Source organism: Vicia villosa, linkage group LG6 (assembly GCF_029867415.1).
Source record: "Vicia villosa cultivar HV-30 ecotype Madison, WI linkage group LG6, Vvil1.0, whole genome shotgun sequence".
NCBI classification, from domain to species: domain Eukaryota; kingdom Viridiplantae; phylum Streptophyta; class Magnoliopsida; order Fabales; family Fabaceae; genus Vicia; species Vicia villosa.
In genome coordinates, this window is record NC_081185.1 from 99,660,459 (window position 1) to 99,677,955 (window position 17,497).

Sequence of the window (17,497 nt, forward strand, 5' to 3'; positions counted from 1 at the left end):
CACATAACCACAATGTGACTCAATGCAAGACAATGTAATACTTATGCATGTGGTACTAATCACATGTTACTTTATTCGATTTTTAAGTTTAAACCGGGTCCGTTCCCTAGACCAATAACACAACAAAAACTCATTCTATGAGCTTACAAACCCCACTCTAGGTTTGGGATAAGTCACTAGCTTCCACGAAACTAACGAACATCTCCTCTTGACCAAATGATGCATGTGTAATTACAACAATCGTATGCAATTAAGACCATTCTTTAATCTTAACATCCATGCATATATTCCATAATTCATCACAATTTAATTACCACACAATTTCACACACATACATATATTCATGAATTATCCACACACAATTCACTTTCATAGTGCAACCATGCCAAACCATCACATTGCATATCACAAGCAGTGTACTTCCACAAACATACATGACATTCTACACAACCACGGAGTAATTAAATCATTTATTGCCAACCAAACTATTTTTATTGAAAATATTATCGCGATAGATTTCTAACACTTCGAACGGGGCGTCATTTTGGACATACGAATCAAAAGTTATGACCAAAATAGTTTTGGCCGAAAAACACAAATAGCAGTCACCGCGGACACGACGAACTAGAATCTGCAGGGGAATTTTCCCTTTCTCTAGTGGATTGGCGGGATTCCTTTTCCTTGGTTGCTGATCAAGGTAGATTCTTTCCATAGCTCGAGAAACTTCTATCCCACTTTTGCGTTTTTCATTGTTGGAGGCCTTTCAAACCTCCAATTTCGATTCCGTAAAAAGTTTCGGTCTCAAAATTCAAAATACTATCATTATATAACATTTAGAACAGCCAACAACATCTATTTAGAGATCCTAACTTCATACCTACATCATGCAATCATCCAATAAATTATTCAATACGTGATTTTCGCCAATTTCATCAATCCAAACACAATTAATCATCACATATTAAGGATTATCACCAAAACCTAACAATTACAAAACCATAGAAATTTATAGATTTCGTCCTAAATATGTTTCTACCCATCACACATTATCATACAATCCCAATAACTATGTAAAACTCGCCCTTACCTTGATTTCTTGATGAACTCTTGAGTTTCCTCCTAAGTTTTTCTTCTCCTCTTTCTCCCTTTTCCTTTTCTCTAGGTTTGCCTCTTTTCTCTTACTAACTCTATTTTCTCTTTTTATTAAATCCTTACAAAATAACACTAACTCTAGTAATTAATAATGGGCTTAGTCATCACACTCCTCACATTACTCTTCACAGTCTCACTACTAGTCCCAATTGCCATTATTTTCTACAATTTTCACTAATTAAAATAATTTCATCATAAATCGACATTATTACTAATTATAACATACTTAATTCGACTAACCCATCACATAACACACCTATCAAATAATATAAATACAACCAATTACTCACAAAAATCAAACAATTAATTAATTAATAAAATATACAATTAATTACTAAAATTTGGGTGTTACACTGGAAATCATCAATTTAATCTATATTAGCTATGTCTATAACTGAGGCGGAATACATGGAATGAGCTCAAGCTGACAAAGAAGCATTGTGTATTACACGGTTAGTGAAAGTGTCGGGTGTTTAGCAATTTGGAGTTCAGTTGCATAGTGATAGTTAGAATGCTATCTATTTGGCGAACAATCAAGTGTATCATGCTAGTACCAAGATCGGGGAGTTGTTGACATCCATATAGATATTACTTTAGAAGGTTCACACTCTAGGGAATGGAGCTGATATGTTGACCAAGTCAATCACCAGTGACAAGTTCAAACACTATTTGGACTTATTACATATTCTCAATGTTAAGTAGAAGGTGTACCTCCTCAGTTTCCAGGACGACTCGTTATACATGAAATCTTCATAGGGGTTTGATATTCTCCAAGGTGGAGATTGATGAACATGACTCTTATTGTTGAGATAATTAAGGTTGCTGAGATAACAGTGGGTTATTGAGAGTATAACTCATATTGTTGAGATAACTATAGGTTGTTGAATGAATAGCTCATATTTTTGAGATAATTATGGATACAGATAATTGTTTGTTGAGGAAAACTAGAGATTAGGGTTTTAGATAATTTAAATCCTCGTAATATATATATATATATATATATATATATATATATATATATATATATATGTATATATATATATGTGTGTGTGTGTGTGTGTGTGTGTGTGTGTGTGTGTGTGTGTGTGTGTGTGTGTTTGTGTGTGTGTGTGTGTGTGTGTGTGTGTGTGTGTGGTGTATGTGTGTGTCTTGTAATACTATAATCTATATACAATTCATAAGATATAGATAAAGGGAACTATAACTACTCTATAGTCGCGAACTTAGGTAATTTGGTTGAACTGTGTGAATAAACCTTTTGTGTGTTTCTCTCTACACTAATTTGTATTCGGGTTACTGTTCTAACAAAAACAATGATGTTAATATACCACTAATTATTATTAGGTTTTTTCTAACCTATGCAACATTGCATAGGATAAGGGGCAATTATTTCACCACTTTCTTCAACATAAACTACCATATTAATTATTCTTTTCCTGAAAAGTAATTTTTTTATTTTCTCTCTCCCACACAACTAATAGACCACAGTAAAGTGAAGAAAATGGCCAAGAGGTTATTTTGTCCATCAAAAAAATTAAAATGAAAAATATTTATGAATAAAAAAATGAAAATAGTTTCAAGCATCACACGATCAAACGCAACATTAGCATACAAGAACAATCAAAATTTCTAATTTCAGCTTTCATTGTTAGGTAAAGCAAGTAATAAACAGTATTGAACCTAAATTTTAACTAAGACTTTAAATATAAATCATGATTCAAATTTTGTTGTGCTTGAGATTCATTCTTCATCTTATTGGTATTTGATGACTGAATATAACCTTCTTTGTTTGAACAAGTTGTAACATTGTGGCGAATTCTCTTGCAAAGGGTACAACTTCTTGCTTTTGTTGACAATTCGATTCCCCCTTTTGATCATTTTGTTTTGGGATGACCTTTTGTTATTGAACGTGGAGGGTTTTTAATAAAGTCTACCACGTTCTCCATATTCTCAATATATGGATCCTTACCTTTATGTCCTTATTCACTAAGCATCGTATTTACTTTGATAAGTCTTTGAAATTAATCCTGACACCAACGTAATGGCAAGTACTTTATTTGAAATCTGAAAGTAATCTTTGTGAAGGAATATTGTCAATACATGACGAACAAAGAATACCCCAAAACTCAAAATGCTTACAACTACAACCAACCAAATCACCATCCCATAAGACTTTATGCTTTTTTGAATGATGCTCATTGTAATATTTCACATAAAATTTTACACGATTTTATTCACAAATCTTGTATTGATTTTCTCTCTCAAACTCCTTTTGAAACTTCTTGAAAGCAAATTTTGTGAAAATATTATGAACTTGCTCCTCAAAATGGAATAAAGATCGATGTGAAGATCCCCTATGTGTATCCAAGATGGTGTATGTAATTGTTGTTGCCCAATATCCTCAATGATAAGATTAACCTAAAATATTAAATATTTTTATAATTTTAGTGCCACTAGCTATTAAATACTATTATTATGAAAATAATCAAAAATCTACATGTGAAAACATTAACAAGATGACTAAGCTAAATTAAAATATAAATACTTACTTGTTGGAAAAGTTGAAATAAACATGAACGAGATGAAGTAAAGCGTTTCACAAACCCATTTATACTCTCTAATCTTCCCGCTGTTGTCATACCCCCAAAAAAATGTCCATGAAGATAAGCTGGTACCCAATATGCTTAACTTCATACAAGACTTTTATGTGCTTGATTTCTTCAAGATTGTACTTGGAAACAATTATAAACCATTCTTCTTCAGAATCATCAATATTGTCAAGCTTGTAAAGCTTATCAAAATATGCACACTATGATGAAAATCGATTTCGAGGAATTAATGTAAACCAGCCACTAAATTTAGTAGTATTGTGATTTTTACAAAAGGCATGTTTTTTGAATGATATTTTAAAATAAATTTCTTGAGTCATCCATGGATCTTGATGAGTGATGATTGTCTTTGAATGCTTCTTCATGGGAGTAATACAAGTCTGGAAACAAATCAAATATACAAGGATATTATTAAAAAAGAGATAAAGGTAATTATCAACCAAAGTTAATAAGAAAATAGGTCTATAAGAACTAACTTTCATTAACCATTAAAATCTAGACACCGTTTCATTTCGAATGAGTGCACAACCAAACAATATTGTCCTTCCATGATTATCGACACCAACAAAAATACCAAAAGGAATATTGTAAGAATTCACCTTGTAATAGTAGTATCAAATGCAACAGCATCTCCATACTTTTGGTACAATTCAAAGCAATTAGCTGGAGACCAAAATATATTCTCTAGTCTTTCTTCTTTATCAAAAGTGAATGCAAATCGAAAGCAAGAGTTTTCATCCTTGGCACACTTACAAATTTGTAAAAGATCATTAACATCACCTCCAACTTATCTTGGTGAATCTTATTGAAGAAATTATGAATATATTTCTGAAGAAATATAAGATCTCCATGCTTTACATTTTTCTCAATCCCCATAACACACATTATATTTGCTTGACGGAAAGATCAGCTTGTTTTAATAACAAAATTCACTTCTCATCCGCGGTAAAATGTAAGGAAGTGCCATTGATCTGGAGGTAGTAAATCATGATTATGGTTGGATATAATTTCAATAACCTTCCATTCTTTTATAAACATATCAAAGGATTTCTTCAATTTGATTGTCATGTCCATTTTGTATCCACGTCTTGAAGATTTTCTATTTCGTTATTCTTTAGATGGATCATGAATTTTCTTTTTCGAAATTCCTTCACGGTGACAAAAAAAATGTCTCCTATGTATCATCCAATTTTTTTTAATAAACTGACCTTTCCGAATTGACAGTCCACTCATTTTCACATAATTCTCATAAAATTAAAAAACTTCTTTCCTCACTTAGAAAACATTGCCTTCAAAACAACTTTCATTAGTAACTACTTCCTTATCAACATTACTCAAATTAATTACTTCATATAGTGAGTTATCACATATTTCATTGTTTGGAAGATCGTTCAAATCAATCCAATATGTGGCCCTCAACCTACATAAATTAATTTCATATTATTACTAGATTGGTAAAATAAAATAAAATGATATCATCAATCTTTGTCTAGCTACTACAAAATATTATTATTGAAATTTTAAAAAAGGATTAGTGGTGACATACTCCCTCCATTCCATATTATAACCAAAAATTACATTTTCAGATTCATTAAATAATTAATGTATCTAGATTATATATAGTCTAGATACATCAATTATTCATTGAATCTAAAAAAGTAATTTTTACTTATAATATTGTATATAGACTATATATAGTCTAGATACATCAATTATTCAATAAATCAAATAAGATAATTTTTACTTATAATATGAGACGGAGGGAATACATATAAAGAATAACAAATGTACATTTACATTAAAAAAACTAAGAGAATACAAAAAAAATAAATGAGTGAGTGAGTATCATTAAAAGAAAGTATAATAACGTATTGTCGTGCATCGACATAGCAATACAAATGGATGAGTCTTGTCCACTTGCCATATTTTTGACAAAGTTATTCAATACTGAAGGAGAAAAAGAAGTGTAATAAAAACAAAGAAAATAAAAGAGCTTAACTACAATGGGTTTTAATTAGCCGACGGTTTTTTTTATTTCCTTAATTTTCATTTATTTATACAATAAATACAATATTAATAGCAAGAGAGAGAAAATAAAAATCACTTTATGCCTTATGGTATTCTAATAATTTAGTGGTTGAGAGAAAATAAAAACATCACTTTTCAAAAAATAATAATTAATGCCCCTTATACTATATACTATGCAATATTGAGTATGTTTGAAAATTTTCAAAATCTGGATTAATAAGTTTTTAAAAATATATTAAATTATTACCATATTTATTTATATTTAACATTTAGAGTGTCTACCAGTCATTTTGTTAAAAATAATATTTAATAATTTTTAGATTATCCATTGGGGATAAGAACTCTAATATGTGATTTCAAATGAGAAATATTTATTAAATTTTTCATGTTGTGTTTGGTACGGGATAGATGGAGGGTAGTGGAAAGAGAATTTTTAATTTCATATGTTAGGAGGAGAAGGGAGGAGAGCAAAATTTATCTAAACTATATTTTTTGTGTCTCTCCGGATTGGGGGGTTTAGAGGGGAGAGGAGAAAATATAAATTTTGATATTTAAAAATTTATGAATTTAATTTTTTTTTTAATTTTGTACTAAATAAAAATCATAATTATTTTACTTTTTATAATTGTTTATGTTTATTTATGTTCATGTGTTTCTACTAATTTTATTATTTATCCTATCATATTTTCTTTAATAAAAAATTTTAAATAGTTCATTTTATCTTTTTATTTATTTTATTAAAAAAATTATATTATTTATTTTAATAATAATTTATTTTATGTATTTCTTTGGTTAGATGATTCATCACAATTTAAAAGTTATCATCCTATAGTTTAATTTATGTCAGAGAGTTATAATCTGAATAAGAGTACTACATTTTTTTAAGGTTTTGTGATAAATGATAACTTTTTTAGTTACTCAATATTTACATTTTTCTTACCAAAAGAACATGTATGAATTTATCTACCAAAAAAAATGTATGAATTTTTTATATTTGAATATTTTATCACCTAAATAAGATCATAAGGATAAAAATATAAAATATTAATAAAACACATTTCCTTTCCTTCTCCTGAATAAAACATATTTTTAATTAAAATCTCTCTTTCCTTCTCCTCCCCTATTTTAAACCAAACACTTATTTGATTAAAAAAAATTCTCATTTCCCCTCCTCTTCCCTTTCCTCCATTAAAATTCTCCCCTATCGTTCCCCTCATTTGAACAAACACACACTTAAGTTTCAAATTAAATACTGTTTGTGAAACTATTAGTCATAGTGGAAAATATCATTTAAAATTATGTGCAATGTATCTTTTAAAAATTATTTATTTTTGTAATAATAATTGTTTTAAAATATATTAAATTATTACCACATTTATTTATATTTGCCATTTAGAGTGTTATCCCACTCATTTGTTAAAAATAATTTTTAATAATTTTTAAGGTGTCTTTGGTTCGGAATAGATAAATGGGAGGGAGGATTTCTAATTTAATATGTTTGATTCAAATTTTAGGAGGTGAAGGGAGAAGAGCAAAATTCATCTAAATCACTTTTTTTTTCTCTCTGAATTGGGGGGATTTGGATGAAAGGGAGAAAACTATAAGTTTTGATATTCAAAAATTTATTATATTTATTAAAATATCTTCAGTTTAATTTTGGTATTTTAAAGTTATTTATTTTCTTTCGTTTCAATGTAATTTTTCTCAATTGCTTCTATCAACTTATTATAATATTCTCTACTTTCAAATTATTTTCTAATTCTTGTACTATATAAATCGTAATCATTGCACTTTTTATAATTTTTCTATGTTTATATATGTTAATTTAATTATTCTAATTTTATTATTTATCCTATCATATTTACTTTTATATCAAATTTAAATTATTCATTATATTTTATTATTCACTTTATTAAAAAAAACTAAATTATTTATTTTAATAATAATTTATTTTATTTATTTTTATGTTATACTATATTGCTTAGTTTCATCGAGGGTATTATATATAGCATGGTTTTGCATTTCATCCATCACACAACATAACAACAATTTTATCTATATAGGAGTTTTCATTCTATCTGTTTAGTTTCTATCAATTCTCTTCTTGGTATAATAACACACATCCTTACTATGAAGATATTTATGAATAATAAATTTTAATTCTAGTTTTTTTTATATATTAATACTCCATTCTAGTTCAAAATTTTATTTTACAAATTTACATTATTTTTGATATTGGGATTCTTAATTTTTCTTTTTTTAAATTTTATTACAGAAACACCATTATGGCGTTCACTTCCTCAACACTAACACAAAAGAAGAAGGTTTTATTCATAATGGGTGCAACTGGGACTGGAAAAACTAAACTTTCCATCAACATAGGTCTTCAATTCTTCTCTGAAATCATTAATTCAGACAAAATTCAAGTCTATAAGGGTCTTGACATTGTAACCAATAAGATAGCAGAATCTGAAAAATATTCGATTCCACACCATATGTTAGGTATCATCGACAATCCTGATTATGATTTCACTGTGAATGATTTTTGCAAGCAAGTGCTTGAAACCTTAGATGTCATTATAGAAAATGGGCATCTCCCAATTATTGTAGGTGGATCAAATTCTTACATACAAGTATTAGTCGATGACCCAATTCATTCATTTCGTTTAAAATATGATTGTTGTTTCATTTGGGTGGATGTGGATTTGTCTATTTTGTTTCCTTATTTAGATAAAAGAGTTGATGAAATGGTTGAGGCGGGTCTTGTTAATGAAATTCGAGAATTTTTTGTACCCGGAGAAAATTGTACAAGAGGAATTAGAAGAGCAATTGGTGTCCCTGAACTTCAAAGTTATTTTGAGATAGAAAATGACGAAAATATTGATGAAGGTCATAAAGAAAAGATACTCATGGAAGCTATTGCAAAAACTAAAGAAAACACATGCAAATTGGTTAAAAATCAACTCCTAAAGCTTGATAAGATGGTTAATAAACTTGGGTGGAACATGCACAAAATTGATTCTACAAAAGTATTTGAAGCTATTTTAAAGAGAGAAGACTATAAACATTTGTATCAAGAAATTGTGGTTAAGCCGAGCCTTGAGATAGTTAAGAGGTTTTTAGAGGAGACAACTCAGACAAACACAATATGACTACTAGTATTTCCTTTAATAATTAATAAAATTTCCATTTTATTTATATATTTGTTTCTTTTAGATTCTATTAAATTACTATATAATTTTATTCTATTCTTGTAAATTCTTCCTCCTGCAGTAAATATGTGCTAATGAATAATAGTAAAATTTAACTTATAATTTGAATAAACTCAAATAGTGAGACTAGAAAGCTTAATAATTCAAAGTTAAATATTAGAGTGAAGACCCATTTTGTTCCCTCACAAAAATCACACAACCCAAATTAGTTCTTCACAAAAAAAATGACTCGATTTAATCCCTTACAAAATTTAACCGGATCATATTAGTCCTTCTGTTAATATTTTTATCAAATCAGTTTTTTTTTTTATATTTTTAAACCGTGACTGGACTGCCACGTTGGCTTTTATTTTTTATTTTTATTTTTTAAATATTAAATTAATTTTTAATTATAATTTAATTTTTAAACAATTTTGATTTAATAATATCAAAAAGACCAAATTGTTTTTTTATAAGGAATCGAACTCAATAATATTAAAAAATATCTTAAGTCTTTACCACTAGGCCAATATGCATTCATAAAAAATAATTTCCAAGATTTTTGATAATATTAAATAATTATGAATTTAAAACAAAAATTATAAAATTTATATCAATGGGGTTTTGAACCTCTTTGATTTACTAATTTCAAATAATACACCAATTTAAAAATAAAATTTATTAAATGTAAAACCTCAATATATTTAATCAATTAGAAATAAATTAAATTATATGCAATTGAAATTAAATAACACACAAATAAATAGTTATTTATTTCAAATTAATTCAAATTAAATAATAATTAATTAGTTTAATAGTAATTCAACTAATTATTAAAATATTTAATAAATTTAAATTAAATAATCAATTAATTTTTAAAATTAATTAGTTAATACAAACTAAATAGTAATCAATTAATTTAATAGTAATTAAATTAAATATTAATTTATTTATTTTTATTTGATTAATTTTATTTAAGATTTATATTTTATTAGATTTATTTTTAAATTTTTGTATTATTTAAAATTAGTGAATATTTATTTTTTTGTTATTTGAAATAAGTAAATATTTGTTCTGAATTATTATTTAACTTTACTTGTATAGTTGTAAAGTGACTATTATTTAACTTCAACGAATTTGAATTTGAGACCCAGTTGGTACAAATTTTAACTTTTTTGTTTTGTTTTAAATTCTACCTTATTTAATATTTCTAAAAATTATAAGAATGATTTGTCATGAATATACATTGGACTAGTGGTAAGGACTTAAGATATTGATTAAAGGTCATAGGTTCAATTCCATATAATTTTTTTTTTTGGCTTTTTTGATATTATTAATTCAGAGTTGTTTAAAAATGAAATTATAATTAAAAATTAATTTGGTATTTTAAAAAATGAAAAATAAAAAATAAAAGTCAACGTGACAATCCAGTCACGGTTTAAAAGTATAAAAAAACTGATTTGGTAAAAATATTAACATAAGGACTAATATGGTCCGGTTAAATTTTGTAAGGGATTAAATCGAGTCCTTTTTTTTGTGAGGGACTAATTTGGGTTGTGTGGTTTTTGTGAGGGACCAAAATAGATCTTCACTCTAAATATTAAATTAAAATCACTTCATTTAAAATATAAACATGTAACTAGTAACTGGATTTATATTAGTAAAATTAGAGGTGTCAAAATAAATTGCATTTAATGGGCCGCCTCACTGATCCATGATTCAATGTAAACTAAGTCATAAAAAATTTCAAAAAATCATACATTCTTATCAAATCAAATTAGGAAATTTACTTTTTCATCTTTATGGTTTGAGTCACACCTCTGAAAACTCAAAATTTCCTTAAAAAATATTCAGAGATGTATCTCTGAAGACATCATGAATCATTTTTTTTTAAAAATTCAATTCAAAGATACATCTTCGAATATTTCTGAGGTGAATTTGGAGATGCATCTTTGAAATTTCTTATTTCAGATATGGATCTCTAAAAACATTCATGCCTGCATTGTGAAAAGAAACATTGCCAAAAGTTCCCCAAAATCATTTTAATTTGACTAAGAGTGTCATAATGCATAATTTGATTCAAACATTAACATCTCAAGTACGCTAATGTATTAATTAAAAACATCTCAAAATATTATAAACATAGTTTTCAAAATATAGAAAATATTAGTAAACTTCCGAAAATACGAAGAAAAATAAAACAACCTACTACGTATGCCTGATCCTAACATCCTTGCTCCTCCTTATGTATGCCTGATCCTAACATCCTTGCTCCTCCTTTATCGCCAGCAACCCAAGGCATTTTGTGTCTCAATAAGAATGGAACAGGCTAGGGCAACCACATCATTTCCACCTCTCTCAAACATCCAAGACTTTATGCCCTCATATATAAATCACATGATATTCTGACAGATCAACAACACATCAATGACATAGTCATCTTTGACCTACTCATTTTCTAGGATCTCCTCAAGAGTAATTCATCATGTAATTGTCAACATAATGCCACAGACATGTGGCTGACATACTCTGATACTCATCTGGTACTACATGACTCTCGTAATCCGCCAGTATGTCATCAATGTAACACCCCATACAAAAGTGACTAGTATATTATGCATGAAACGTTAAAATTGATATTTGAGTACATACAAAAGTGACTAGTATATTATACATGAAACGTTAAAATTGATATTTGAGTACATATAAAAGTCAAAGATACAATAAGATCCATAAGAAAATACAACATGAAATTCTACTAAGAACGATAAACATGTGTCTCCAAAGGATCTGCACAACAGAACATAAAATCCGACGAGGTCTTCGAGCCATCACCACTTCTAAGTCTTCAAGCCAAACCTGCTACCAATCAAAAGCTACTAAACTGCACCTGAAAAAGATAACATGATTGGGATGAGATTACTAAATCTTAGAGAGTCCTCCTATCTTACGGGCTCACTCGGTTCTACATAGAACATGTAATCAAATAGATTCACCAAGAATCCGAGTTTACCTCACGGTCAGATACAAGTACACAACAAGGTAACACCACCATTGGAAGTCCCATAACTATTCAATGAGGAAATAATAACAACAAGCACAAGCCAAGCACAAATAATATGCAGACCCGCACCCATGTACGAGGAATTCAGGAGTAAGTTTACTTGCCTCCTATATAGATTACGCATCCACACTCTCGGTGAGTTACTCCCATGTAGAGTTGTAAAGAGACTTGTACATGCACATCGCTAGTGAACCAGGTAAGTTCTACGTGGTTTATCTGTGATGAGTTACAATGATGACTTGCCTACATGACATCACGTCCCAGTTAATCACTAAACGCCAATGTGATCGCCTTAATGTACAAGGAAACCATTAGGACTAACTGAGCCCACTAGGCGAAAGCCTAGTAATGTCTACATGACATTGCTAGAGGTGAGTGAGCCGAAGTAATATCGCCAATGTGGCATTACTCCTCCGCCATACCAAGCATATCGATGAGACCCAAGTGGGAAACACCGTATAGACCCGCACTTGCACATCGCCTTTAGTAGCCCAGGTGCATAAGACAATACCTAGATCACACAATAAGGTATTCAAGATCACACAACATGGCATGCACTAAAGATCACATAATATTAGTCATGGTCTTAAGTGATTTACCATCTATTAGCCAGGCTTACTCTAATTCAAGCATATATACATTACCGAGATCACACAACATTGTACAAGCCTTCACATAGACAATCACATCTGAATGTTCAACCGGAACAACGGAAATCATGCATTGATCATAACATAACCATTCCATCGGTACAAGGCATACACAATATCATATACATATTCTATCTCACAAGTGCATTAGCAAGGCATACTCAAGATAGACATATATATATATATATATATATATATATATATATATATATATATATATATATATATATATATATATATATATTCCAACACAACACTTCACATAGCACATGCATATTAAGTCCATATAGGTACGTAGTTACAATTTATGATACACACCTAGCATTACACCTTCCTACTATGCTTAGGCAAGCCATAATAGTCGAGGAGGCATTCGGTTTCCATTATGGGACAATTCTGCACTCAAGGGATATAATAATAAAATTCTGCAACACAAGGCTCGCTCAGCGAGGTCCCACCGGGCTGTTGTTTATATTTTTTGAGTTTCAAAGAACTTAAGATATTAATTTGCAAACATTCAAGCATTGAATTAAAGCATTGATCAAGTTATCATCAAAATCAATCATCCATTTTGGTGGATTAGAGTTTTCACCCCCATCAACACCCAAGATCCATTGAGTTTGATGAAACATAGGATGTTTACAAAAAAAGACCTCTGAGTTCATTGGAAATCAAAGGAAAATATTTTTATGAATGTATAAATGCATGAATGTATGAATGCATGAATGTATGTATGTGTGGATGTATGAATGTCACATATACAGACATGGTAACACAAACATGGTGCACATAAGATAGGTTCAAAAGTTCAACGTCACGAGCATGAGGTCAAAGAACCAAACATGGGATAGTACTCGGGGTTAATCACCTGCACGACATGTTCTACTGATACGTCAGAGTCCACATTCTTCTTTCGGATATTACCGGCTTGCACAACTGAACTTGTGAGCCAACAATATTCTCAAGTAAAACTCGTCTGCGTGTGATTCTCCGCATGACAACTAATCCAAGTCTACACCCGAATAGTTTCTGCATCACAACCTAAGAAGGCCAAGATGGGATAATGGGTTCAAAGGTCAACTCAGCTTCTACAGCTTAATGAAAGCAATAATGTTTTCGCAACTGAACTTGCTAAACATATACTACCAGCAAGGAACCTCCACTGAGAGGAAGGATTCTCATGACAACTTGTTAAGGACTGAACTCCTTGTATGCCATACATGACTTTACCCACACCTAATTCTTATGTGTACTTAATCCGGGTTAGGATTTGTCCATAATGCATCTCAAGTGACGGAACCACACATATATCCAAAATAGCAAAAAAAAACAAAATAAACAAGTATAAGCAAATATTAAAATGATCTAAAACTCTAAGGTAACCCCTCTTTTACAAAAGAGTTTTCAAGTCCGCAGCAGAGTCGCCAGTTCTGTAACTCGGTTTTTCGAACTGACTCCTTCTCTTTTTATTTTTTTTTATTTTCGCAGAGCAAAAATGTTAGGTTGCGGATTTTTTTTTAATTTTGCAAGATTCGCCACTGACTTTTATTTTATCCAATTATATTAGGTAAGGCATAAAAGAACAAGAAAGACCTTTTGATAGATTTTGGGTTCGGGGGGTTGGTTATACAAAGGGAAGGTTTTAAGCACCCTTTATATCCATGGTTATCCATGGGCTCTTAATTGCTTAGCTCACTTTTGTTTGAATGCTTGAAATGATTGTTTGATGGAAAACAGTTTTGAAATTTGATTTGAAAATAGAAGAAGTGAAGATGGACACTAGGTCACATAAGTCTCTGAAGAGTTTCATCGGAAATAATGTCCTACAAATACCAGAAGAAAGTTTTTGAAAATAGATGAGGAGTTTTGAAAACACGTTGTTTGAAAATGAAAGGTGTTTGAGCAAGCAATTAGGAGTTACCTACTCTCAATTTATAAGATCTTTCCTATGTGTTTAATACTTTTCTTAAATGATGATATGATTAATAAAAGTAACAAGAGGGGAAACCCTATAGGTGCAAGTGTGCGAAGTGTGTTTTATTCAGATATTTATATCTTGAGTTAGTAAACTAGAGATTCAATTATTATCTTATCACCTAATTACTAACAATTAAATATGTACAAGAAATTAAATCCTACGCTATTACATTGCTTTGGGAGATTTACATGATTATTGGTGCGAAAAGTAAATGCGAGAAAATTGAATCTACGCTATTACATTGATTTGCAACCTATACATTTATCTAAGAATTTAAATTGCAATAGGTAAATAAACATGTTTTTTGAAGGTATAATTAGATTAAGAGAAAGTAAGATAACAAAATCCTAAATCTAAAACAAATTAAACCTAGTTTTGTTTTTTGTATGTTTTTAATTAAATTAAAAGTCTAATTAATCTAATTAAAAGTCCAAATGATAGAAATAAAATCAAGCCTAATTAATAAGTCATGATAATAAGTCTAAAATGATTAGTCCATTAAACCTAATAAACTAATATATATTTTTTGTGATTTTTGGAATTGATTTTAAATTAATTAAAAGTTAATTAAACAAATAATTAAACGTAACAAGAAAAATATTCTTTTTTTTTATGTAAAAAATTAAATTATAAAAATATAAACCTAAATCTAAAAGGAAAATAACTTTTTGGAGTTTTTTTATTGGTTGAAAATAATTAAAAAGTAATATTTACATAATAACTAATTAATTAAGCAAAATAAATTAATTATGAAGAAAAATAAAATATTTTTATGTCAAAAATTAAAATAATATTTTATCAACTTAAAACTGAAATTAAAATATTTTTTTGGATTTTTTAAGTATTTTTAATTAATTTTGCAAAGAAAATAAAAAGAAATTAAAAATATTAAAAACAATGATCATGTGTGGTTAATTTGTGAGGTGTATGGTGGACCAGCAAGGCAAGGAGCGTGGGATCAACAATTAATGAGATATGAGGGCTGAGAAGAGCCAACACATGGCATGAGCGTGGGCCATAATGCACTGGATTCAAGGTCTTTGTCCCAGTCAGCGTGGGGACCGCTACTATTCATCAACTTCAACCTTTTTCCTGCAGATTGTGCTGCAGATTTTACTTCGGATTTCTGGATCCTTCAAAAACCTACAAAAATGAAAGGAGCAAAAAAGGGGGACCACCCAGATATACATAAAATCGCGCTCTGAGTTCAATGGTGGCGTTAGTTTTGTCATTAGAGCAACGTAGCTATGGATTTGAAGTTTGGCCATGGTTATGTTCTAACATGGTGTTCTTTGTTCTGGACATTAAAGCTTCATGTTAACGTTCAAACCTTTTTTAAATAACTTTAAGAACATGTTAGCATCAATAGATTTCATTAAAACATAAACATAATAAAAATATGAGAAATTGAAAATATGCATAAATATGGAGTTTTTAATTCATGAACTCCAAACACTACTACATGTTACAAGCTACATGATTCTTACTCTATGATATCCCAAGAGTGGAATAGAGTGATTGGATTTGATGGAAAGTGGCTATTTGGATGAGCCTTCATTTTTACAAGTTTCTTGATTTTTTTTGGCTATGGAGGATATACTTAAGCTATGACTTTTTTTTTCTTTTTTTTCCCCTCTTGAATGAAGAAAATGAAGCTCTATTTATAGGCAAAGGATTTGATATGGAAGCCTTTCAAGTTGAGTTTGTCATGAGTGATTTTGGAAAAGAAGATAAAATGGAATATTTTTTCAATAAGTGCAAAGCTTAACCATGGTTAAAACACTCAAGTACATCCACCCCCCTTTGCAAATCTGATCTTTAAGCATCTTTGAATTGCTCATTGCTTGCATCACATGAGCATCTTGGATAATATCTTTGAATTATCTCACTTTAATTAAATTTTAAATGAATAAAATTTAATAAAAATGAAATAAAATGTCATGAACCATGGACATGTCTTGGATGCCCTTAGCCATATGAGAATCAAGATTGAATCACAAAAGAATTGGCCTTTTTTAAAAAGAATCAAGTTTTGGTCATTACTTGTTTCATGCATTTTTCCAAAAAAGGGTCACCTTCATCAAGGCATATCTCCCTCAATTTTGATTCTATGAAGGCGTTCTTGTATTTTTTGGAAATCTCAATTTTGATTCTATGAAGGCGTTCTTGTATTTTATGAAGGCGTTCTTGTATTTTTTGTTGACTTTCAAAATGACCTGTAATATTTTGGATCATATCTCCCAAATGGTGAATCTAATGATCATGGGACCAATTGAATTTGGTAGATAATTGAATTTACTTTAAAATGAGCTTTGGTTGGAATTTATTTGATGAATCAGGAGAGAGTTATGGCTGGTCAAAGTTCAGTTGACTTTTAGGTTAAAAACCCTAATTTTGCAATTTTGAGTTTTGTTGATTTCTGAACTTTTCTTGATGAATTATGATCAATCTTTGATCAAATGATGAATATTACTTTAAATAATTGATTTTGACCAAAAATCTTGATTTTTGACTGCAGTTGACTTTTTTCAAATGAACTGCAATTTTGCGATCTTCCAATGAATCAAGGTTTTCTCCTTCGTTAAATGACATGAATGGACTATAATGTTGATTTGAAGGCCTTTGAATCATATTTTGAGTCTTGGAATCATCTCCTAATTAAAAATCAATCCTCTAGTGAAATTAGGTCAAAACCCTAATTTGGTGCTTCGAGCGATCTTGAGAGTTGTCTGCCTTAAACTGGCCATCCTTGGACATGAATATTGATTGAAGGAACCTTTGAATCTTAAGAGAATGTTGAACCTCTTGTGGGCCCTAAAACCCTA

General features: G+C 29.5%; 1 protein-coding gene across 1 annotated transcript; it reads left to right on the forward strand.

Annotated features, from left to right (window-relative positions):
- The first annotated feature begins 8,074 nt into the window (after positions 1-8,074).
- LOC131614219 (adenylate isopentenyltransferase 5, chloroplastic-like) lies at positions 8,075-8,941 on the forward strand. The gene has a single exon (XM_058885839.1). The coding sequence runs from the start codon at positions 8,075-8,077 to the stop codon at positions 8,939-8,941; it is 867 nt and encodes a 288-aa protein (XP_058741822.1).
- Positions 8,942-17,497: the final 8,556 nt, after the last annotated feature.